Genomic DNA, 25,309 nt, shown 5'->3' with positions numbered 1-25,309 from the left:
TTCAAAGGCAAACTTGAAGACTTGGCGTCGGTTTGAACCTGCAGGCGGGAAAACAGACTTTGAATGAGATCTTTATAAATATGCACACGTCGTGTCTGAATGTGAAAATAGTTGTGGTTGTTTTGTGATTTAAAATGAATAACTCAACATGCGTTTCAGGTATAAACTTTCGGCTTTGAAATATTTTACAAAATAAAGTATGACCTTTACAATGTTAGAATTTTTTGGGAGCATTGTTAATATAGCCATCATTGTTTCTAATGTAAATGATGCCCGAAAGATTGTAAGTAGCTAGCAGGCATAGTAACTGAATCTTCTTCCATGTAGTGCATTTGAATGGCCACTTGTTGCTAGGCAGAATTTAGGGGGTCACCATTTTTTGGTGTGTGGCCCAATTAGGACTGGACGATTTGGGAAAAATAATCACGATACTTTTGATTGATAATGAAACTATGATTAGTAAACATGATTATTCATTCATTTCAAAACATAGCAGTTATTTATCGAACTTTGAATGTAACTTAAAAGAACAATCAGAAAATATTGATTGTAGCAAATAAAATAATAGCAATAAAAACAGAATTGTACTGTATATAAAAAAAAAAAAAATGCTGTACTCGCTTGGCCTCATAGGGGCAGTATAGTGCCCGCAAGACATACACTCACATGAAGATAAAAAGAGTAGAAGAAGAAAGTATTAAATGTTAATATTGTAGCTCATTTTTCACACATTAAGAAGAATTTGTACATGCGAGTATTGTAACATTACTTTTCTGTGTGTGTGTTCATACACCGTTTTCATGTGAACTTTTATTTTTTTGAAGGTAAATCCCTGTTGAGATTTCTAATGCTAATTTTTGCTAGCCGCTCAATTTGGGTTTTTCATTGAGTGCTATCATTAAGATGGCCATGTACCTAAAAATGAACTATTTATTGTATTTAAAGATACAATGTAATTCTTTTTTGTTGTGTGGTTAGTTTTACAGTAAACTCCAATACGGGAAACAGAAGAAGATACGTCCCAGCACACTTGCTGCAAGCAACGAGGCGCATTTTCAGGTAGGTACTTTCTTGCATACGCACATCGCTGAGTATAATGTTTTATGATCATGACAAGAAAACAAACAGCAATCAGCCAAATGATGGCTTGTATTTTGAAAAACGTGTAAATCAGGTCACCTGTATCTCATCGTCGTCTACCAGATCAGGTTGGGGCACATCATCCCATGCCCCTAATGCCAAATCACCAATTACGGAAATTCCTTCTACAACATATAGTGCTAAAAGGTTGTGTTACTTGTCACTGTGTTTATCTTCTTGTTAGACGCATTATAGCTCTACACGACATTGATGATTTAACAACTCGTCATTTGTGTTGTGGACCCTTTAAATGTGATTTCAAATGTCTTTGTATGTCATTTAACCTAACTCACATTCACCCACCAGTCTCTCATTACTTTGTCATGTACCCCGCAGAGACGATTCCTAGGACAGCACATAATAAGATCACCTAATTAGCCTCGGTTCTTAGGGAATCCATTTGCCCACCGCTGTAACACATGCTGTGGAAGTGTGTGTGTGTGTGTGTGTGTGTGCGCACGCGTGTGCGTGTGTATAATGTCAAGCTGGTAATTGGCACACTTTTAGATGACAGGCATTAAAGGGCCATTTCAACCATTTAATAGAACGTGCCATTTAATGTTCTTCCTTTCTTTTGACGTGATAAGACATTTTTATCACGATCACAATTGTAGTTTATCACAGTTGCAACGCGTCCAAATTATTTCTACAAGTGATGGGAAACTCCAAGAATGGTCATTAAAATGTTGAATTTGGCAAGTGTGACGACACTTTGGTGGGGATTTTATTACATTATGTTACAACCAACTCAAAGCTTCCAAATATATAAATTCAAGTATTATGAACATCTGACATTAAACACAATCTGTTCTGTCCGTCTTTTCAAATAAATGTCACTAAAAAAATCCAAAGAAATAGCAAATGGCAAAGGTTAATCCTTTGATGCTTGTACAGACGAGTTCCAATGAGTGTCTCCCACTATACGCTGACATTTTTCCTGTGGATGTTTTAATAAATGTCACCCCCCAAAAATAGCCAAAGGTATGGTCAAAGTTAATCCTTTCGTGACTGATGTCTCACACACTACATTTACTTTTTTGCTTTATGATTAACAAGAAAAAAAAATAATAAAAAAAAAATATATATATATATATATATATATATATATATAATTTAATATGTAATTATTTATTTATAATTAAAATTAAAATAATAAAAAAAAATTGTATAAATAATGTATTATTTATACAAAAAATAAAATACAAGAGAAAGTGTCTACATAAATAGATAAAAAAAAAAAAAGCACTATCGTGACACACCCATACAATTAAAGTGAGCCTTAAAAAGAGACTTATGGGATTTATTTACACTTGGTATGTTATCATTTTGAATACAGTGGATACATTTGTGTCCGCTTGCATCTAAGCAGCCGCTAATTGTAGTGATTTCTACACTAGTCTCGACATCTGGAGGAGCACAAAAATAGCCGGCACAGTGATGTGGCCGTTAGCACATCACAACAATGTGTGGAGAAGCAGTTAAATATTCAGTACGCGCTTGGAAAACGCATTATTCACACGCGCTTCCCGAAAAACGACAACGTCGTAAATGTGAATGCAAACGTCAATCAAACCACTCGAACGGAACTCTATTCCATGAGAGCGCGTCCAGCTGTTTCCATGTTTCTTCACCATTATATTCCCCACGAGACGATCTGACCACACGTTTCGCAGGGAATATTTTTGCACAAGTGGGATATACTTTCTAAGAAAAACTGTTGTTTTTCCACTCATAATGTCCATTAGGGTCTGTGTTGTAATCACAGGGAAACAAACAGCAACTTGGGTTTGATGAAACCCTCCATTTGGAATAATTAACCCCCTGTAGCTGCAACCTTCTTTTTTTCATTTCCAGTGTTGCCAGCTAATTTTCAGGGGATGTTGCTAAAAGTGGTTCTATTTGTTGCTAAAAGTTGATAAATGACAGCAATTACTTGATGATGGATAACTACATAAAATATTACGTTGATTTCAAAGTGCCATTACTCAAATTGACTGCCCATCTCGGTGAAAAATAAGGTTTTAACTAATTTATTTAGAATTAATAATTGTAATTATGATAATTGTAATTATTTATTTATATACTGTATTTTATTGTATGAATTTTAGGGCAAAAGCTGTTGGGGTTGTCTGAAAAGTTGCTAAATCCGCTAAGAGGCCATCAGTTGTTTTTCTCAATTGTGCTAACATTTTGCCTTTTTGCACTGACTCTTTTACCACAAGCCCCCCCCCCCCCTCCCCCACCGCCACGCAAACATAGCTACACGCAACATTGACTCAGCCAATGTGTTTTATGCCCCCCCCCCCAACCATGCTGAATAGCTGGCATGTTGTTTGCTTCATTGTTGTTTCCATGTGGCGGCCGTTATTGACGACTTGCGCTCGACTTCCTGCTGTCAAGTTTTGACTTTTCATGTTACCAGATGTGGTAAAAGTTCTCACACTCTACTTAAGTAGAAGTATAGATACATATGCAAAGAAAAATGTTACTATTGAACCTTTTTAAAAATGCAGTACATAATCCTGTTGATTATTCCACTTTTATTAAATGTGAGTTGAATTGAGCAGATATACTTACTCTTTATTTATTATCTTCAGTACATATGCAAACACCAACAAAATTAGCCTATGCGAAACGGTTAGCAAGAGCGATTAGTGTTAACACGCTAGCGATTAACATTGAAGGTCAACAAACGCTACCATTTAGTTCACACATACATCATTCATTATATCTACCGGTACATTATACATGTAATAGTGTCTTAAAAGTCACCTACAGATGATGCTTCAACAAGTAAAAGAGTGGAACTGCCTGTGTTAGCTGCAATCTGATGTCTCACAGCGCAGAATCTGACGTCTGCACGGGGGCGGCCATCTTGTCACAGGCAGGCAGTCTGGTCTGTTGTGTTGACTGTGAGCGAAGGTGAGTGATCTGAACTGAACTCACAAACATAAAGTAGTAATAATTCTGTATGGATATTTATTAATTATATGGATTATTAATTATTATCAAGTTTGTAGTAGCTATAATAACTACGCTTATAAACTAAATTGCTCGATAATCAGTTGATTTTTGGTCAACCGCTGTTTTGAGTTATTTAAAAGAACATGTATGATAAAAACACATAGTAATGAAGGAGAGAGGCGGAGCCAGGTGACTGTGGCAAGATGGCCGCCCCGTGCGGATGTCTGATTCCATAGGCCAGCAGTGCGGATGAGACATCTAGTCTTTATAGATATTTATGGCTACAATGAGCTCAATAACTTCCTGTTCTCTGCGTGCATCGGCAAAAAAAAAAAAGGCCCATGTAGAAACATAGACGGCGGTGCAAATGTCCCGTCAGAGCTTCGAGGCAGATATTTTTAAAGTTGGGCGACTTTTTTTTCCCAAGCCCTAAATGACACACGTCACTCCATCTCTTTTGGGATTGCATTATAGTTGATTACTGTTTCCACGTACGTTTTTGAGCCCCTTTACGGGGGAGGGAATCCCTCCTGATCTGAAACGGTAGCTGAGCAGGAAGTGCTCAGTTGGCTCGTCGGGTGCGTGTCGGTGGGCGTTCGCGTCCCGCGTCAGAGTGAGGAGGCTGCAGTCTGGCGCCTTCTTCCTCCGTCCCACGATGCAACTTCAAGGACATGGCATCACAGTGGGGCGAAAGCCTCGAGGGACGTCTCACTTCAACACATGCGCCTTATAAGATAAGACTAGTTGAATTTTCATTTTCATCGGAAGAAATATTTTAGCATTGTTAGACATTTGTTCACTAGTCATTTCATTTCTTTGGCATTTAATATAAAATACTTCATACACTTGACTGCTCTGTATTGACTATAAAATAATCATTTAACTCAATCACTGCCATTGACGGCTATTGACGTCAAAAATTCATTTTTATTAGTTTAACATTTTTTCCACTTTTGTTAACAAGAGTATGAAAACCTAGATTTTTTTTATTGTACATTTAGAACAGATATAAAATTTGTGATTAATTACAATAAAAAAAATAATAGCCTGATGCGATTTAAAAAAAGAAAAGATTATAAAAAATTAGGAGCGTCAGGCGATTACATTTTTTAATCGCAATTAATTGCATGACTTCATGAGTTAACTCTCAATTAATCACAAATTTTATATCTGTTCTAAATGTACAATAAAAAAAATCTAGGTTTTCATACTCTTGTTAACAAAAGTGGAAACAAATGTTAAACTAGTAAAAATAGTTCAAATGAATTTTTGATGTCTACAACCATCAATGGCAGTGAATGAGTTAAAAAAAAAAAATCTGTGCCACCTACTGGCTCAGATACAAGTCTACTATAAAAGACTCAGATGTTGACTGGGAGCATAATTCTGTATTATGACAAAATAGATCCTATCTCTCTCTCTCTCGCTCGCTCTCTCTCTCCCCTCCCTCTCTCATGGTGGAGCACAGCATGCTTGTGGAGTCTTTACACACCAACCACAGAGGAAGAAGCTTGCCACTCTCTCCGGCAACACTGGACTGCTTTTTTTCCCTTTACTTTCACTTTGGACTTGTGAACAACACTTCTCGTGTGTTCCTACGTGTCACGGACCTCCTGGCAGGAGTGTGGATGACTCGGCGCACCCTGCTCGGGTCACGGTGACCATCAAGGCATGAACACGATGTAAACGTTGTGAGGAGGAGAAGAAGAGGATACACATTCTACTTTGTTTTTTAGATTTAGAAAGTGAAATCATGATCCCGCCGGCCAACTCGGCGCAGGAGGAGAGTAGTGGGGGGAAAGAGGACGAGCAGAACGAGACTCCCAAATCCCCGAGTAACACTTCCAACCAGGAGACCAAGGTAAGAACTCTTTGTGTTCTCAATGTTACCTAAAAGTACTGGAAAGGTATGGAAAAGTGCTTGGAGATGTTGGGTGAAGTAGATTTAAGTGCTTAAACTTCTAATTAAACAATTTTACATTTTCTTCCAGAAAAAAAAAAGAATGATGTGTTTTCTTTTATACTTTACTCAGAGGACGGCAATTGTTTTTAATTTGTTAAAGGAAAAATATGTATTTTTATCACTTTGTGCTTCCAAATTGAGCTTAAAAGTGGCTGAATTTAGGTTTGTAAAGCTTATAAAGTACTGTAAATTATTTGAGATTCATTTACATCTATTTGCTCACACACTTTTATAATATCAGAAAATGTTAAGTTTAAGCGTTATAGACTAGAGTAATGTCTTGTTGTGGTGTAGGGATGCCACTGAAAACACCTTCAACTTGACTTATTACATATGAGACCTCATTTGCCCTGAAAAAGACAAACCGTTACCTCCGAGTGCAATAATTAGCACCATTGGATGCATTAGTGCAGCCTGTGGGTCAGAAACGTCCTCTCGTATCACGAGACGATGACTTAATTCATGTTTAATGTGTTACTCATCCACACAGATCCAGTATTGTATTGTAGGTTGAAAATATTATGAGCAGCTCTCAGTAGGATGTAGTGCCACTGCAAACTACAAGCACAAAACAGTCATGAATAAACTGTCAAACGAATACCTCTCGCAATATTATGGTCATTCCATTGTGCAAGTGTACCTAATGTTGTGACCGAAAGCAGATTCTCCCAAAGTACATATTGCATTCCTCGCAAATAAAAACAGACCCAGGACCCACTCCAAGTTTGGAATATGCGCTACAGCAGCGCAATAACTTAGCAATGCAATCTTGGGCTCACTTTAGTGGTCATTTTGGCGGTGGCTGTAAATCATGTAAATATACCCGTCCTGTAAATGAGGCTGGACAGAAGACCACAGTTGAAAGGCTAAATAGTTCTACAAATTTCCCTGCAGAGAAATACATTGAATAAAGCTGTATTTGTTGTTTTTTTCTTCTTATCACTCTTAAGAATACTGTGAGGCCTGAACACCCTAAGCGGAAGGTGAGACTCCATGGTTATATATGATGCAGAACATTATTAACCCTCCTGTGATATTGCGGGTCAAAATGACCTAGAAAAATAAAAAAAAAATACTCTAAAAAGAGTCTATTTAGTCCCACGCTAAACAGAGTCAAATTTACACTTGGAAGAGAGTACATTTTACTTTAGTATTTTTACGGCCTATCCCATGTTTTTCTCACTCGGAAATTCTAAGTACATTTTAGAAGGAATTTTTTTGAGTACATTTTATTAATTTATTTAAAAAACAAAAGTTACACAAGGGTTGAGGAACGAACTCACGATCCTCAGCTTGAGAGATGGCCTCTCTACCGCCTGAGCTATGCCACTCCGACTGTTTGCTGATATCTAAATGGAGACCAAAAACATTCTCTTATACACAAAATATTTTACTCTCTTCCAAGTGTAAGTTTTACTCTGTTTAGAGTGGGCCCAAAATAGACTCCTTTTTAGAGTAAAATTCACTCTACAAAATCTACTGTGTAAGTTTGCTTATCTTTAAATGTACAAGAATTTTAGAATAAACATCAGCTGGCTATATTTTGCTTTTTAAATTTCTATTTATTTAAAATGTATTTCTAAGAAGCTGTTTATTACAACGAAATGTGCAGGAGGGTTAGTGTATAGCAACATACTATAGTTAAGCAACATCATTAATCAATGCCATCACACAATAAATGCTCTTAAAGTCTCATTTAATGTATTTTGGATTGCATTGCATTTTCATCATCCTCATCCTTAAGCTCCCATGCTTTATGTACAGAGCTGCAAGTTAAGCAAAGCATGTGCTCCTCATAACCCTCCTATTATCTCTTGGGCCAAGTTGAACCAATGCAATGTCTCTAATTATGTGACGGACTTAGATTGAAATGAAAAGGATAGACTGTTTTGGATGGATGACAAATATTCAAATTTTGCTGGTAAATATAGGTCCATTTTTATGATCATGCTTAGAGTAGGGAGGGCACACACCACTGCTATGTGAGTGTGCCAAATTGATTAGTCGTTACCCACAGGATTTATTGATCCTCTCCACGCTAAAGCTCTCATGATAAGCACTTGGAACTAGGCACTATTTGTGACAATATTATCATCCATTGACATGAAAATAGGAATTTTACTAGCAAATTCTTATTATCCGGTATTGTGCAGCCTAATTAGGACACAAAGGCTCAATAGGAGTTCTTCTCCACTCGTCAATTACCTCAAAACTGGATCAATTCTCCCACATAAGAGGCCTTCAGTCTAATTACAGCAGCGCAGGGATTTTTTTCATAAAGCGACTAAAGAAGGAGAGTAGATGAAATGAGGGCTTGTCAGCGTGGAAGGTAATGAGATTAATAAACAGCACGGCCGGTAGCAGGCGGCTCAACCGTGTGGCGGCTAGTACGGATGCGATGCCGCAACTGCACCACCTGGAAATCACATTAGCGTCCTGGTGGGGAAGCTTCCGGATGCTTTTGACGGAGCGCAAATGGCCACCAGGAAGCGCTTCGATGTCAGCAGGCAAGCAGGCACGAGAACATTAGCGATACGGAAACATTTTTTTCATCTTGTTAGCTTGGTGCTCGGCATGGGTGAGAATGTTGTGACAATTGGACATTTAAGGAGACATACTGTGCAATTGTATAAAAATTTGAAACACTTCTCAGGTTTTTTAACAACATGTTTGTGGCCAGATGCGCTACACAAAAACAGAGCGCACAGTGTTAAAGTGGAAGTCAACCGTAAACATTTCTTGACAATAATGTTTTATATGTGACCTCACTAGTCTAAACATGACATTCTGATTTATATTACATTTTTGGAATATGAGTTATGAAGCAAAATCCAGCCGTTTTAATTCCTCTCAGGGGGTGGCCATTTTGCCACTCGACCTGAGCAACATTGATGTCATCTTCAGTCGACAGCAAGTGGCAGAATGGCCGCCCCTCGAAATGGATAAAAACGGCTGGATTTTGCTACTTAAAGCAACACTAAGGAACTTTCAGTTTACCTTGACTATGGCGGTATTGAAGGAAGACCACATTTCCCATGGGGACAAGCACATTGCGTCGTTTTTTTAGGTCACGCCAGCGAGTGAAATCCGGGCCAATGTCTGTCTTTGACCGCCCTTTTTTATCCGGTTAGCTTTCCTTTTTCTTTTTTTGTCTCCTCAGACAAAACTTCTCAGTTGTTTTGCAGCTTCTGCCAGGAAAGCAGTAATCGTGCGTCGACATTCAAATTGACTTCCGTCTTTGTAACGAATGGGTAAAGGGGGAAGTGACTTTTGCCACAAAGCAGGCAGCACATTTGTAGTTTTTTTGTGTGGCAGTGTTCTTACCATCCTCCTCAAAGTTGCTTTTTGCCAGTAAAAATGATTCAGACCCCCTCAGGCCATGGCAAAGGTGCCATTCAACTAGTTTTAAGTCAATGTTTCATCAGACGAGTTATGAAAATATTCCTAATAATGTTCCTTAGTGCTACTTTAAGTCATATTCCACTAACGCAATATTAACCACAATACCATATTTAGACTTGTGGGTTTGTGTAGACATATCATGGTCAAAAACAATTTTTGGGTTGACACCATTTCAGTTTTTCTATTTTCGGGATTTATTGGTTGAATTCCATTCTCGTCCTTCCAGCTTCAGAAGCTCAAGCGCTCATTGTCCTTCAAAACCAAGAGCATCCGTAGCAAAAGCGCCGACAACTTCTTCCGGAGTAGCGGTGACAACAAGACGGAGCTGCTCTCGGACGTGAGCGGCAGCACGGGCCACCTGTACAACATCGGCATGGCGCCGCCGCACATCACCACCGGCCCGCATATCCCGCCCGTGCCCCCCGCCATCCCCTGCGCTCCCCCTCCGACGTCGCGCTCCCAGGCACGCAACCCCCTGCAGGTGGACTCGGCCGGACACTGCTTCATGGAGCACATCTTCAAGAAGCCCACCTTCTGCGACGTTTGCAATCACATGATCGTAGGTATGGGGTTAACACCTGTGACGTTAAAACAGTGTATGATAGTAGCCTGGTGCGTCTAAAAAAAATAAGATAATGGTCTTTCACAAATGTGATTACACGCATCACAATTTCGTACATCTTTTCATGGGACAACAATGAAGAAATTCTACAATGTAAAGTAGTCAGTGTGCAGTTTGTACAGCAGTGTAAATTAATCACTCCCCTCGAAATTACACACCGCCTTTACAGACTAAATTGATGGCAACAAAAGCGAGTACACCCCTAAGTGAAAATCTCCAAATTGGGCCAAATTAGCCATTCTCCCTCCTGAATATCGTGTGACTGTGCCTTACAAGATCTCAGGTGTGAATGGGTTGCAGGGGTGTTAAATATGCTTTTTCCTTTTGTTTTGTGGTGCCAGTGATGGCAAAGAGGAAAAGTGTTACATTTTGGATGGTAACTTATTGATACTGCTATGTTAACTGAATTTCTATTTTGTCCTATGGGGACAAAATACTTGCAAAATTTGACGGCCAATATTCCCTTCAGACCCGCATTTTTCTGCTGGCCCAATTAATTTTTTATTTTTGCTGATTTCGACTCTTTTCTCACATAAGAACAACATGGACATTTTTTGGGGGGTGGGGGGGGGGGTGTTATCTCATGTTTTTATTTATATAGTGGACGTCAGGATAATATGGCTGTAACGTGTTGTAAACTTACCAAGCTTATATTCAACATTTTTAACATGAACAGCATGCAAATCAACTTGCGATTGTGATTGGTTAGCTAGGATCCAATCATGAAGCAGAAGTGTTGACATCATTCAAATTATGCGTTTTATTGCTTATAGACACGCGAATATGTCATGTCCATTACAATCATCTATGGGTCTGTAGGGGATATTTACCATTTTATGCAAAATCAGTGATCAGCTTTAATATCTTAATTTGCCTAATCGATCTGGTGTCATAATGATCGGCACCACGAAATAAGCCATTACATGTTAAATTTAATGTTTATCAACAAATTCAGCATTTTTTGGGAAGAATTATTCAAATGTATTTACAGACAAAATAACGCGTATAGTTTCCCTACTTTGAGAAAGTCTCATCATTGTGAGCAGTACATGAATCCTTATTAAATCAGTCAGCGTTACGTTCAAAGATGCAGACGGGCATCATTAAACACCCACCTGCTCTTTGTCATTATAAAAAATGTCTGCACAAATTTGATGTGCCAGCCGTAGTAAATATGCAAGAATGACGTTACAGCACAGACACCTTTTTTTCTTAACATCCTACTTTAAAAAGCCATTTAAAAACATTAGTCAAGTTTTGGAACATAATTCTCCGTTACGCTGTTTAAAGCTGGTGGCAGAAAGAGAATTTGATTTGGCGCTGCGTAAAAGTGAATTACATTGGGTGGCGTTTAATAAAAATACCTGCGCGCCAACTGACGCTGTGTTATGGATTGCAGCAAGTTGCTAATTCAATAAACACCTACGTGGGCGAAGGACGTGTTTGTGTGTCTGACTGTGTGTGAAATGTAATTTACGTGGTGGTGGGGGTGGGGGGGGGGGGGTGATTGGAATAATAGTGTTTAACATTTTTAAAGCAGTGAAGTGGTGTAATAAATGCAGTAAATTAGCCATTAGGGGGAGGGGCGTGGCTTATTTTTCCATCGCAAAAACAAACAAAAATGCCGTTAGGGCAACTAATTAGTCTGCAGCACCACAGCTGCATAGGTGAGAGCGTAAAATGAAGAGGAGGTAGATTTTAACAGGAAGTATGAAGGCGTAATGTAAGACTTCTGGATTAATGGATCAATGCTATTTTCGGTGCAGTAATGTGAAAGTATGATTGTGGAGAGAAATATGTGAGAGGGACATACCAAAACCCTCTTACACTCACTACTTTTTTTTTTTTGCTTACACACTTTACTGAAACAACTTGACACACCAATGAAATGCTCTCTCACTTACAAATTAGATTATTTTGCTCACTTGCACGGCTAAAACGCTCTCACACACTAGTGAAATTCCCTCATATACACAACTGAAACACTTCATACACACTACTGAAATCTTTTCAAACTACTGAGAGGCTCTCATGCACACTACTGAAACACTCTCATACATACTACTTGCACACTCTCATATACACTATTAATATGCGCTACAGAAACACTTTCATAGACTGTTGACATGCTCTCATTTTTCATCTTTCACTCTATTATATAAAAGCTCTCTCACATGCTACTGACATGTTTTTGCTCATATGCACTAAAACACTCTCACACACGAGTGAAATGTACTCGTATAAACAACTGAAACGCTTCATACACACCACTGAAATCTTTTTTTACATTACTGAGAGGCTTTCATACACACTACTGAAACTCTCTCATACGTACTACTAACGCACTTTCATACACCTCTGAAACACTCTCATGTACACTATTGAAATGCACTACAGAAAAACTTTCATAGACTGTGTTATTCTCTCATCTTTCAGTATTTTATATGAGTATATGATAGGATTTCAGTTGTATGTGTGAGAGCATTTCACCTGTGTGTGGAAAAGTTGTTTTACTTGTGTTCATGAGAGCATTTCAGTTGAAATGGAAGCCGTTCCTGCAAATTAAAAACGGGTGCTTCATTCCAACACCTCTTGATCTACGATAGGTCACATGACTAATGTCTGGCCAACAGGCTACGAGTATCTGAACCAAAGCATCAGCGTTACTTCAAAATATACTGCTGTATGCGCACAAACACACACCAAGATCCCCCAGCCCACCCGCCACTGCCCAACTGTCAGTTTGTGATCCGCTAAACTGCTAGCATGGAGGCGTATTGTTCTGCTCTCCACGTTGGAGTGAGTCAGACCAAACGAGCTGATTGACAGCTGCGTGACAAGGACATGTGCGTACTGTAACTAACTGTCTTGTATAAAGTACCTGAAAGCAATACTGGAGTACAGTGTTGCCTTCAGGTACCAGTGAAGTCAACTTACCACCACCAGTAAGCATCAGGTTGCCAAATAGTAAACAACTCAACAAAAAGTGACTTCACAATGTTTGCATCAAAAGTAGCTTTCTGATATATGTACTTAAGTATTGGGAGTAAAAGTATTTCAAAAAACGACTTTTGACTAAAAATACCTCATGCCTCTGCATTTTGGGTAGTAAAGATCGATGATGTCATGACCTCAGTTTAGATGTCAGACCTGATTGAGACTGACCTTAAAAAAACAACGCGGGTTGCTTTAGCGACGCTGACGCACTGTTGTCGAGGCGATCTGTAGTCACCCGGTGAGGTTTTTTCACCGTGATCACGTTTCTCACTTCTTTCCGTCTCACTGTAGCCACACAAGCGCAGGTTCAAGTTCGCGTCGTCTACTCGTGTTTGCTGTCCTGTTCAGGGATTAAATGTACTGCAGGTTTACCTACAATATTAAATCAGACTCCAGTATATCAAAAAACTATAAAAGCCCCCTAAAAGCAGGTGGCAAGCACTTGCAATCGAAGTGCAGATACTTGTGTAAAAAAAAAAAAAAAAAGAGTTCAGATAGTAATTTAATTTAACTAAAAAAGTAAAAATATTTTTACTGCTAATACCCATTTTGTGCTAGCTAGCATTAGTTCAGACTTTTATGCTAGCAAAAACGTGTTCCCATAGCTTTGCTAATATTGTCAAGTGACTCACTAAAAATGTTAAATTATCTAATGCTAACAACTGGAAAAATTACATAAATACCTCTGTTTTTAAGTTCCAGATTAGAAACTTAAATTCGCCATAAATAGACCTCAGTAAAGCAAGATCTCAGCCGTTGTTGACTTTACCTTTTTTTTTTTTTTAATGTCTTGTCATCGGCCGATGTTCAAAAAAGTACACATATCTGTGTTCAAATGTATGGGATTAAAAGTTAACAATCATAAAATGATTTCAGTTGACCAAGGACCAGCAAAATAGCAAGAGCAAAAATCCATGTATAACTGATTCCCACTGGAATGCATTGGGGGGAGAATTTTTTTTTTTAAAACCCCAAATTCTTCCAAAAATGCTGATAAACAAATTGTTGATCAATGTTAAGCATGTGAATGAGGACCCCCCCAAAAAAAAAAACTTTTGTTACTTTCCATCACTGTCTGAAACAAAAACAATTGCTTACTGCTGCTTGAAAAACACACCAGTTATCGATCTTGCCTTTGCATGTCCACATTTTCACACGGGCGGGCAGAGCGTGGGCGGGGCCAGAGCAAGTGCAAAGCACACTGACCAATCAATACACAACCACAGACAGAACTATTAAACAAACTGACCTCCTTTATGTAGAATTGGCTGCGCATGGTAGGGTTCTAATCTTGGTTTAATGGAAAATGTATCTTTTTTTGACGAGCCTGCCGATCCCCATCGACTGTGAGATTACAGAAAGTCATTTGTTTGCGTCTCAAAGCAAGTCGTTCAGATTTCAGTGCTTTTGTGACGTTACAATGGGACTAGTTTACCTAGTAGACCATTCTTACTACTCCATGTTTTTATGCTCTTGCTGAAACGTTTTAACATGCCACAAGATGCAGCCAAAACCCTGTTTAAATAGTAATTGGTGTCAAGGAAGTATGTTGAAGCTCAACTGAAAGTCAGTCTTTGTATGTTTGGGGGAGGAGCTAAATCAAGTAAAACTAAACTAAGCTAAGTGAAATAAAATCCCATAGCCATTTATTTCTTTTAAGATAATGTTGAAAGATAAATTGTGTTTAGGGATCGTATTCTAACTAAATATTTTTTTAATCCCTTTTTTCTATGTGTAAAAAAGTATTGTTAAATATCTGTCTAAATCTGCATCAGTGAGCACTCCTTTGCCAAGATAATCCACACAGTAAATGCTCACAATAAAAGGCCTCTGAGTTTTGTTTTTTAAAAATTGAGTAAAAATTCAAATTGTGTGCATTTAAATGTAGGCCCATAATTTAAGCCATATGTCTCCCTTGCTTAGTAGTCGTCATGGTAACGCAAAACGCCCTCAGTGCGCCCTCTGCCCAAACAGGTTGTTTAAAGAGAATGATTCGTTTTGATTCTTGGGATATTTTAACCTGTCATAGATTTGATTAAAACCGGGTTTTAATTTGTGGCAAATGTCAAAATATGTTTGCTTTGGTTCACCTTTTAATACGATCCAATACAAGAGCTGGGTGTCATTACAAAACTAGAGCTAAGTAAAGCCGAGTCTAAAACCGGACACAATTTCCACGTTGAGAAGGTGAAGGCACTTAATTGATCAATTCATCTCAGCAGAAATGCACAACATGTATGTGTCACATTTCCCGACATCTTTCACATTTTCGAGCGCCCCGCGTGTCATTTTTCGCAGGTTTTCTTTCGGCTGGGAAAAGCTGCCGACGGTGCGGTTCGAATGTGCAAAGATGACGTGAACGCCTTCTCATTTCATCGGAAAACCTTTTCTCGGAATATCACATGATCAAAGTAGAGATCTTTCAACGGATGCCCTGTCAACGTGAACGTTCGCCATTTGAAGTCTTTGTGTGTGTGTGTGTTTGTGTATCAGGTACCACGGCCAAGCACGTGGTGTTCCTGGCGGGCAACACGGCCAAGCACGGCCTGCGCTGCAAAGCCTGTAAGATGAGCCTCCACCACAAGTGCGAGAACGGCGTCGGGCAACAGCGCTGCATGGGCAAACTGGTAAGACCAGACCGCTGCTCTTCACTAAATGTGCATCACGTTAACGACAGGAAACTCATTAGTGATGTCACTTCTACTTCAGATGTTAACGTTAACACAAATGCTACTTCACCTACGAACAATAATGATGCTTATTATTTATTATTTAATAATAATAATAATAATGATAAATAATCAATAATCAATACCACTCAGTTGATATCATTCTGTCAAGTGGAAGTCAACGTTAAACATTTCTTGAAAAATATAAAATAAAAAATATGAATGAAATATGAAAAATATGTCATATGTGACCTCGATAGTCTAAACATGACATTCTGATTAATATTGCATTTTTGGAATATGAGTTATGAAGCAAAATCCAGCCGTTTTTAACAATCTCGAGGGGGTGGGGGGGGCATTTTTCCATTTGCTGTCGACTGAAGATGACATCACAGTTGCTCAGGGCTCAGGCAACGACCAATCACAGCTCAGCTTCAGAAAACAGGTGAGCTGTGATTGGTTGTTGCCTGAGCCCTGAGCAACTGTGACTGAAGCTGAGCTGTGATTGGTCGTTACCTGAGCCCTGAGCAACTGTGATGTCATCTTCAGTCGACAGCAAGTGGCAAAATGGCCGCCCCCTGAGATGGATGAAAACGGCTGGATTTTGCTGCTTAACTCATATTCCACTAACACAATATTAAAACAGTTGGGTCAAAAATAACCCAACTATGGGTCAAAAATGGACCGATCCTCTACTTGGGTCATTTTGACCCAACTATCTGGGTTGATTTATACAAAATGACCCAATTTTTTGACCCAAGTAAAGGATCTGATCAATATTTATGAGTGGTTTTACACTAAAAGACCCATTTCTTGGGTCATAAAGTGGATCAATCCATTTTTGATCCATAATTTGGTTACTTTTAACCCCACTGTTTTTAGAGTGTACCATATTTAGACCAGTGGGGCTGCATAGAACATATTATCCGCCCCCCCCCCCCCCCCCCCCCAATGTGTTGACTTCCCCTTTAACACATAATGAAACAGCCATTACATAAATGATTAATAGCAGCCAAAGCAGACATATTAATATCGACTTATTCTCCACCAGAATGCGCTTATTCAGAAATCACACTCTACTGTATGTGTGAGTGTGCCGGGTACATCTGCGACTGCCATCCACCCGTCCTCGTCATCCTCCTCTTCCTCCTCCTGCTCCTCATCACCGTTATATCATCCCACTGCCAGTCAATCTGCTAGCTAATTGTCAGCAAGCACGCCACGGACGCAAAAACCCCTGACCTCGGCCTCTGCCTCCACGTCACCGCCGGCCTATTTATGTCGCAGGATCGATTCATTATGCTGGTTTGAATGCAACGCAGATGTCGGTGGCCTCATCACGGTAGCTATTTATAAATGTGAATTATAGCTTTTATAATTAAACCCTAACATCAACTTAAGTAAAGACACAACCAATGTGATGAAAGATGAGACTTTGACAAAACCTAACCTATTTGTGAATAGCCAACCCAATATTATGCATAATTTTACACTACTGGGCCACACATACACCCACAAAAATAAACATATTATTTATCATCATGTAAAAATAATATTGAAATCATAATCCATTGATTAATGGATGATGAATGAACCCCATTGTCTGCAAACAGGTGCATCTCAATTAAAATTAATTGTATTCTTTCAGTAGTCATCGTGTATAATATATAAATTAATCATGTACAGCATATAGGAAACTAAGACCAACTCTTACCCAATTTCACTATTAAAAAAATACTGCTGTGCTCCAAATGATCCCTTGAAGTAATATTCAAATGTATTCAGCTCGTGAAAGTAAAAATCTGTTTTAAATGTACAATAAAATCTCTAAAATGAAAAGTTTTCATACTCTTGTTAACATAAAAGTGGGAAAAAAATGTTAAACTGCATCCTTTAGTCATTGATCCAGTAATTGAAAATCCATAAAATTGAGTTAAAGTTAAAAAGATGTACTGTACTGTAAAAAAAAGAAGAGCGATATTGATTTGTGATGAGGTCATTTTTCTGCCACTAGATGGCATAATTGCATTTGTAAGACGGTGACAGCTCAGTGCATTTTTTTCTTTTCTTATTAAGAGCTATCTAATCTTTAACATGAAGTAACTTGTGAAATTATGCACATTTTTAGAATTGTAAAATACAACTTGACCCCAGCCTCTCACAAATGTATGCATTTGTTATTAAATTTTGACGTGGATGTGTTGCGACTGGAATTCCCTCAGTACAGGCTTTCCAAGTAAGGGCCGGTCATTAATCGCGCATTTAAAAAAAAAAAATACTGACGTTAAAGGAACTTTAAATTAACTAAAATGAACACACAAATTTTGACACATTTTGAGTATGTTGTGAATCTGCATAGGTTTCATTTTTTGAACTACTGAACTAGATTATTCTAATATTGTATATTACTGTATATTGAGATGCACCTGTGCATAATCAATCCCATTAACAATTGGAGCGTAGCTAATGAGCACGCATTTAAAACCATGTATTTTTATTATCTTCGTCAAAAGAGATATATTTACAGTATCTAGATATTTTTTTGGTACTTGTAGCATGAGCTCATCCAGTACATCCTGTCGGGGGACGAGCGGAAGGGGAGCGATGATGTGATCGGCTCTCAGGAGTGGAAAATGAGGTCGAGAGGTTAAAGAGGACAAAGTTTCCCCCAGTGGGATTCGGCTCTAAATTCGACTCTCTAAACTTGGGCCGCTTGTGCGGGCATGCTTGTTTCCCTTCGGGCCTGAGAACCCTCCCCCGAGCAAGAGGACATTTGTTGCGTCACTAAGATCGTCGGACACAACATTAGGAACACCTGCACAGGCTAATGATAATACAATATGAAATCACTACCGACAAATGTGATTTTATGAGATATTATAGCTCAGTGTATGTTTTATAATAAAAAAAAAAATGTTGTTGTTTGAGATTTGACTCGTATTCCTTGATGGAGTTTGAGAAAAAGAAACCTTACTAAACCTAGCACTTCTAGCAGATACAAACAAATACAGACAATAACAAAGTATCAGTTTGTGATTATGATGACATCATCTGTTGCTGTCTCTGAACTAAAACGAAACGATCTTGGGTCAGATAATCGAAGACCTTGGCACTGATCCACTCTCAGTCCTGTTGTCCTCATTTGAGGTCACACTACTTTAGTCCCCCCCCCCCCCCCATCACCTCTGAAAGCCATCTGTAGATTTGGACGGATGATTTATGACGGTCATGCATGATTTCAGACTGGAATCGTTCACTTTCTCTTAATTCACATCTAATGTCAATTTCCGCCAAGGTGAAATTTCGAGTGCTCATTCCCATCGCTTCTGCATTAGCTTGCTCAGCGACTGAGACCATTTCCACGACTACATTTTTGCACCAAGGTCTTGGTCTGATGCTATTCCCATCACTCTTTGTTATTGTCTCTTTTTGGTTCAGTTTGGTGTTGAACTTTGATACTCGGGCAGGGACAAAATAGCAATATAAAATATTGCTCATGCTATTGGCCATCTCATTTTAACACCGTATAATTGTGTCTCTTCCCAGCCAAAAGGTTTTCGGCGCTACTACAGCTCGCCGTTACTGATCCAGGAACAGTACGGCTGCATCAAAGAAGTCATGCCCATTGGTGAGTGGCCTAAATCTTCCCAATACGTTCTTCGAATCTGTTCACTTGGCTTTTCAGACATCTGTCTTCTGTTCCACTACAGCTTGTGGCAATAAAGTGGACCCCGTCTATGAGGCTCTCCGGTTTGGGACGTCGTTGGCCCAAAAGGCCAAGCGGGCCAGTGGCTCGGAGTCGCCACAAAGAAACTCGGTAAGGCCATTGGGAGTTGATTGTTAATATATTTAGCATTTGCTGTGTCAAGGAGCTAATTTGGAGTTGTTACCAGTTCTAGTGATAGACTGATATTTCAAGGCCGATACCGATTATTAGTAGGCAAGGAGGCCGATAACCGATATTTGGAGTCGATATTGTTTTGCAGTAAAATAAAAAAATCTTAGCATCAAAAATAAATAAAGAAATAAATTAAGCACATTTGTTAAAACAACTTTTTCTATTTATTTTTTACATATTCTTTTAATCTAAAATACAGCAAATAGACTACTTTGTTTCAAAATTCTAACAAAAAGTGAATACTTTTCTATAGTAAATAGTTTTCCAAAATTTTAACATAACTGAAATGCTAAACTTTCACTTATTTTTATTACATTTTATACTTTTATTCTTCTTACGTTGGCTTATTTTTACTTTACTTTTAACTCTTTGACTGCCAGACGTTTTCAGAAAAGGGATGCCGTGGGTGCCTGCCGATTTAAGCATTTTTGACTGATCTTTCAAGGTCCACAGAAAATTATGTGTTTGGACTATGGAAACACACATACTACCAAATGAAAGATTGAACTCTCATCTTACATCAGAAAAAAAAGTTTGTTTCTACCTTATTCCGTTTTTCAGTAATCAAAAATAGAAAATGGTTAGTTTCACCTCTGTTTTGATAAAAACGTCTTTTAACGTCTTTGGCACTCCTCCATAGGATTTTACTAAACGTTTTTTAACGTTTTTGGCAGTCAAAGAGTTAACAAAAGCAAAATGCAGCATCTCTTATAAAGTTCAGTGACATTTATATAAATATACTGTATACATAAAAATTTGCTTTAATTCTCCGTGCTTGCGAACATAGCAAATTTTGGGTTATCGTCAGTGTTTGACAAATGTTTCAAAAGCCGTTCACAAACAGGGAAAATTTGTCAGAATTTTATTTGTGACAAGAAAACCAGTTTGTGACGAGTAAAAATGGTCTGTGACCATCGTTGCGACCTTTTGCAACATTTTACGAACCCTGAAGAAATACAAAATTCACTAAGTTCGCAAATATTCGCCGCTCAGACAGATAACAGCTTTATCGGCCTTCAGATTTGTAAAAATGTGTCAAAATGCTAAATATCGGCACCGATAATCAGCCCGGCCTGAGATGGTGCAGTTTAGTGAAGTTTGGAGGAAACTGCAACTATATTCACATGAAACAAGAATTCAAAATGGCGTCACACAAACGACGTACTTTGAAATATTAATTTGCCGTTGTGGGCACGAACACAGCCACACTCTCTCAGTAAACGGAAGCGGCTCTTCTCATTGCTTTAAAAATCAGCGAGCGATAGACTCACAAATACGTGAAAAAAATAAAAAATAAATAAATAAAAATAAAGACTCACAAATAAGTGTATAAGGAACTTGCCACACCAATTATAAAGCGTTGTTATTTATCCTTCTCCTTACCCAACAGCATGTGGTCGGGCCCCACGCGTCCGACTGTCGGGCCACCTCAGACACTTTGTTTATTTGGTGCCGCTGCCGCTGACATGTTGTAGCTGATGGAGCAAATAGATACCACCTCTGCGGAGCCATAAACACTACCAATAAAGGCATTCTGGTCCAAGCAGTCATGAGGGGAGCTGTTGTGCACGCGCTCACGTTACAGCTGGAGATGAATCGGGCTGATTATAAATGCTACACTCTCAGGCCACCTCTGCATCTGTGCATGGAACAGTGGCGCTTTTAGACACACACTAATCGCGTAGGAAGGCTTCATTCGAGGAAAACTCTTAGTAATATCCCAAATAGTGAGCGCTGTAAACACTAACTACTATAACTCTCTGCCATTGTTGACGTTTTCAAATAACTTCTACAACATTCCTAGAAAATCACAATGTGGCTCACACTGGTGAGCTATTTATAGAACAGGCCTACTCAGGTCGTCCTTGGGGCTAACTGGGGCCTGTGGGCACCATGTTGATCTAGTAGATGCCAGTGTTGATTTTGACAAGACATTTTAATTTAGTTTTAGTCTTTTGACTAAAGCTTTTGTCATAATTTAGTCATGTGATGGTATTTTAGTTTTAATCCAATTTTAGACGACGAAATAAAGAATAATTTTAGGCGACTAAATCGGCATACATTTCAACTTGTATACAGAAAATGATAACACACCTATTTGTATCTGTAGTTAACACTCAAGACACATTTAACACTTTTCAATAAAACATGTTGAACTGACAATAATGTTACCTTTAAACTTTCAAAATTTTCACTTAAAAAAAAGTGCATAATTGCCTGAGATTAATTTTACAGCTGGACAATGAATGGAAACATGTTCGAACATTTAACATTAAATAAAGTGCAGCGACCAGTTTTTGAGTGGTACTTTTAGTTTTTATTTCATTTTCCTCAGAAAAAACTTTTTGGTGACGAAAAATATGACGAAAATTTTTCGTTGACGAAATTAGCACTGGTAGATGCACAAAAGTTGAATCAAGTGCACTCTAAAAACAGTTGGGTCAAAAATAACCCAACTATGGGTAAAAAATGGACCGATCCTTTACTTGGGTCAAAAATTGGGTCATTTTGTATAAAACAACCCAGAAAGTTGTGTTAAATTGACCAATAAAGTGAATCGGTCCATTTTTGATACATAATTGGGTTACTTTTGAGCTAACTGTTGTAGAGTGACTAATGGATTTATTTTCCTGTTCCTGTCACACATTTTTTTTTCAAAATCCACCAGGCTCAATCAGAACTGCCCCAGTGGATAATGAACAAATTGCCATAATTATGCGAGTTACGCCCACTAGCCTTTTCAGTGACAAACTAAGATATGAGGATGCTGTGCAGGAACAGGAATAAAGCGTCAGCAGGACCAGGAAAGACGACACTGGGGAAATTACTCTGACAAGTAGGCCACACACCAATTTTGTAAATGAATCACTGTTCTGTATTACTTAAAACATCATCTTCTGGTGGCGCACTGGTTTTAATGTTGAGGCTCCTGGTGTGAACGCAAAGTCTGGATTTGTGACTGTATAATGACATGAAAATAAATAAATAAAATAAAATATATTTTTTAAGCTAGAGCAAGATAGACAAAGCATTTGCTGTGAACTAACTATTCATGCCAACAACATCAAAAAATATTTTAAATAATAAAAACATAATACATTTCAGATACCTGAAAAATCTACTTTCAAATAGCAGTCACTATTAGTACAAAATGTTCAGCATCTCAGGAAAAGCCTACTAGAACATCTGAAATTCATTTGGGGTTCATCAGAGCCACTTTAATTATATTTGGTGACAGTTGTGTGCTGACTAGCCATTTAACATGAGTTTGAATGTGTGTAATTCTAAACACAGCCACTTTGCCAGTTACAAGAAGGGTGTGCACACTTGTGCAACCCCATGATCTCACTTATTTATTTTCACTTCTGGAAACTTTTGAGATTTTTTTTGGGGGGTGGGGGGCGCGGGGTCACTTTAATGGTGGGGAAAAGCTTTGTAATCATTTTTGCGTTATATTCTTCATATCACAAATACCTGGAATTTGAACAGGGGTGTGTACACTTTTCCTATACATTGTAAGTAGGGTAACAAAGTATTTTTTTTTTTACTTTTCTATTCTGTTGTTGTACTTTGTTGCTTGTCACCACTGACCGCTTCCTATAAGTAGCTCTCAATATGATGCAGTCCAGTTACCCTCCTGCAAACACCATCCACGATAAATAAACATTGTTGATATCATTGAATTAAGAAATCCATCCCGATTCGTCTTTCAGGCCAGTGACTTGGATAACGTTCCGGAGGAAACGGTGGCTCACGGCAGCAGACAAGCGCTGTCAAGAAAACACAGCGATGATGGTGAGTAGCCGGCGAGCCGTGGCTGTGGAAAAAAATATTCCCGCCATTGAGATTTGTCAGGATTCTCCCATCCATCAAAGTAAGCTCCGCCCACTTGATTAGAACTGGTCTGCCGCAAAGACTTCTGGGATTGCTAGGTGATTCTTTTTTATTGAATAATGCTATGTTCATGTTTTATTGTTGATCAAAGATGTGTTAAGGTCACTGTTACATCACAGTTTTAGTGGTGTTATAGTAATGGGGCATCATGTAATAAAGTAATATCAGAAATATTATTACATTATTGATTACACTAGTGGGTTTTATTAAATTTGTGATCGAGATAAGTGCACATTTTGTTACATTTGCAAGCATTCCAAAAATTTTCAGGAAATTATGACATTATAGGATGCGACACTGAAACAGATTTTGGGCATTTTTATTCATTTTGATGAGGAAAGATGATTTGAGATAAATACCCCTCATAGACTCGTTGCAATCTGCTTTGTCACACACATTTTTTCCCACCCAGTTATGCAATTTAACGTGTGTTTATTTTCACTCAGTATTCGCAGTTCTTGAGAACGGGGCAGAGCACTACCACCATCAGCCAGAGAGAACAAACCACAATTCTGAGGTGAGATATGTCTGGACGCACAGTGAAAATCTATGGCTTTGTTCTATACACCGATGAGTGTAAAAAAAAAATGCAGCATCGCATCGCTCATCTTGTCTTGAATGCCCTCCGCCATAATCGCTTCGGTTCCCAGAAAATGGAGGGAAAAGTTCTTTTTCCTGCGGTAACAAATCAAATTGGAGCTGACACAAGCACGGCAGGCCTGCGCTGATAGAGCCAAGCCTTGACCTCACTGCTTGGGTCTGCAGGCCTTCTGATACTTTTATTCTCTGCATAAAGACAACACAAGTCAGGCAGCACAAAATATCTTATCAACTCCTGTACGGCGATGATGAAAATCTTTAAAAGCAAGCCCCGCTTTATCTTTTCTGCCTGATGAAATGTGCGGAGGAGCTTTTTGAGTGCATTTTTTTGCTTACTTTTTTTGTTTGGCATGTTTATCTCCGTTGTCAGCGGAAAATAGACCGCAGATATTCGGGCAAACATAAAAGTGAACAAATAACCATACAAGGCAAATACACAAACGTCCGCTCGCTTCACAAAGGGGAAGAGACTCGAATGCATCGCGCTGCGGATGGAGGCTCTGTTGGAAAATGGAAGTTCGGCCCCGTGGTTTCACTTAAGCAAAGAAGAATTATGATAACATTGACAATAACGTTAAAAGGGACAGCATGTAGGATTTAGTGACATCTAGTGGTGAACTAATAGTTCAGTAATACGGATAGTAGCACGAGCTAGGAGGAGCGGCGAGCAAGAGTGACTAGCAAAGACTAGCTGGGGTGGCTAACATGAGTGGCTAGCAGGAATGGCGAGCAAGAGTGACTAGCAAAAAGTAGCCGGAGTGGCTAACGAGTTGCTAGTAGCAGGAGCGGCGAGCAAAAGTGACTAGCAAAAACTAGCTGGAGTGGCTAACAAGATCGGCTAGCAGGAGCGGCTAAGAAGAACAGCTAGTAGCAGGAGCAGTGAGAAGAGTGACTAGCAAATATTAGCTGGAGGGGCTAACAAGAGTCTAGCAGGAGCGGCGAGCAAGAGTGACTAGCAAAAAGTAGGCGGAGTGGCTAACGAGTGGCTAGTAGCAGGAGCGGCGAGCAAAAGTGACTAGCAAAAACTAGCTAGAGTGGCTAACAAGCAGCTAGCAGGAACGGCGAGCAAGAGTGACTAGCAAAAACTAGCTGAGTGGCTAACAAGCGGCTAGTAGCAGGAGCTAGCAGGAGTGGTGAGCAAGAGTGACTAGCAAGTACTA

General features: G+C 38.9%; 1 protein-coding gene across 5 annotated transcripts in view; it reads left to right on the top strand.

Annotated features, from left to right (window-relative positions):
- Positions 1-25,309, top strand: part of stac (SH3 and cysteine rich domain) — a 39,158-nt gene that overhangs the window by 3,297 nt on the left and 10,552 nt on the right. Inside the window, exons 3-12 of one of the 5 annotated variants that reach the window (XM_077558800.1) lie at positions 979-1,059; positions 3,982-4,062; positions 5,841-5,965; positions 7,018-7,050; positions 9,696-10,032; positions 15,582-15,715; positions 19,304-19,385; positions 19,468-19,574; positions 23,369-23,450; positions 23,996-24,066. In XM_077558800.1, the coding sequence (XP_077414926.1) occupies positions 5,858-5,965; positions 7,018-7,050; positions 9,696-10,032; positions 15,582-15,715; positions 19,304-19,385; positions 19,468-19,574; positions 23,369-23,450; positions 23,996-24,066 (954 nt within the window). In that variant the 5' untranslated portion in view covers positions 979-1,059; positions 3,982-4,062; positions 5,841-5,857. Of the gene's footprint in view, positions 1-978; positions 1,060-3,981; positions 4,063-5,567; positions 5,966-7,017; positions 7,051-9,695; positions 10,033-15,581; positions 15,716-19,303; positions 19,386-19,467; positions 19,575-23,368; positions 23,451-23,995; positions 24,067-25,309 lie in introns of those variants that run through there. The other 4 variants (XM_077558792.1, XM_077558809.1, XM_077558817.1 and 1 more) reach the window with 4 other exon arrangements.

This window comes from Vanacampus margaritifer, chromosome 1 (assembly GCF_051991255.1).
Source record: "Vanacampus margaritifer isolate UIUO_Vmar chromosome 1, RoL_Vmar_1.0, whole genome shotgun sequence".
NCBI lineage: Eukaryota > Metazoa > Chordata > Actinopteri > Syngnathiformes > Syngnathidae > Vanacampus > Vanacampus margaritifer.
This window is presented reverse-complemented; position numbering and strand designations above follow the sequence as displayed.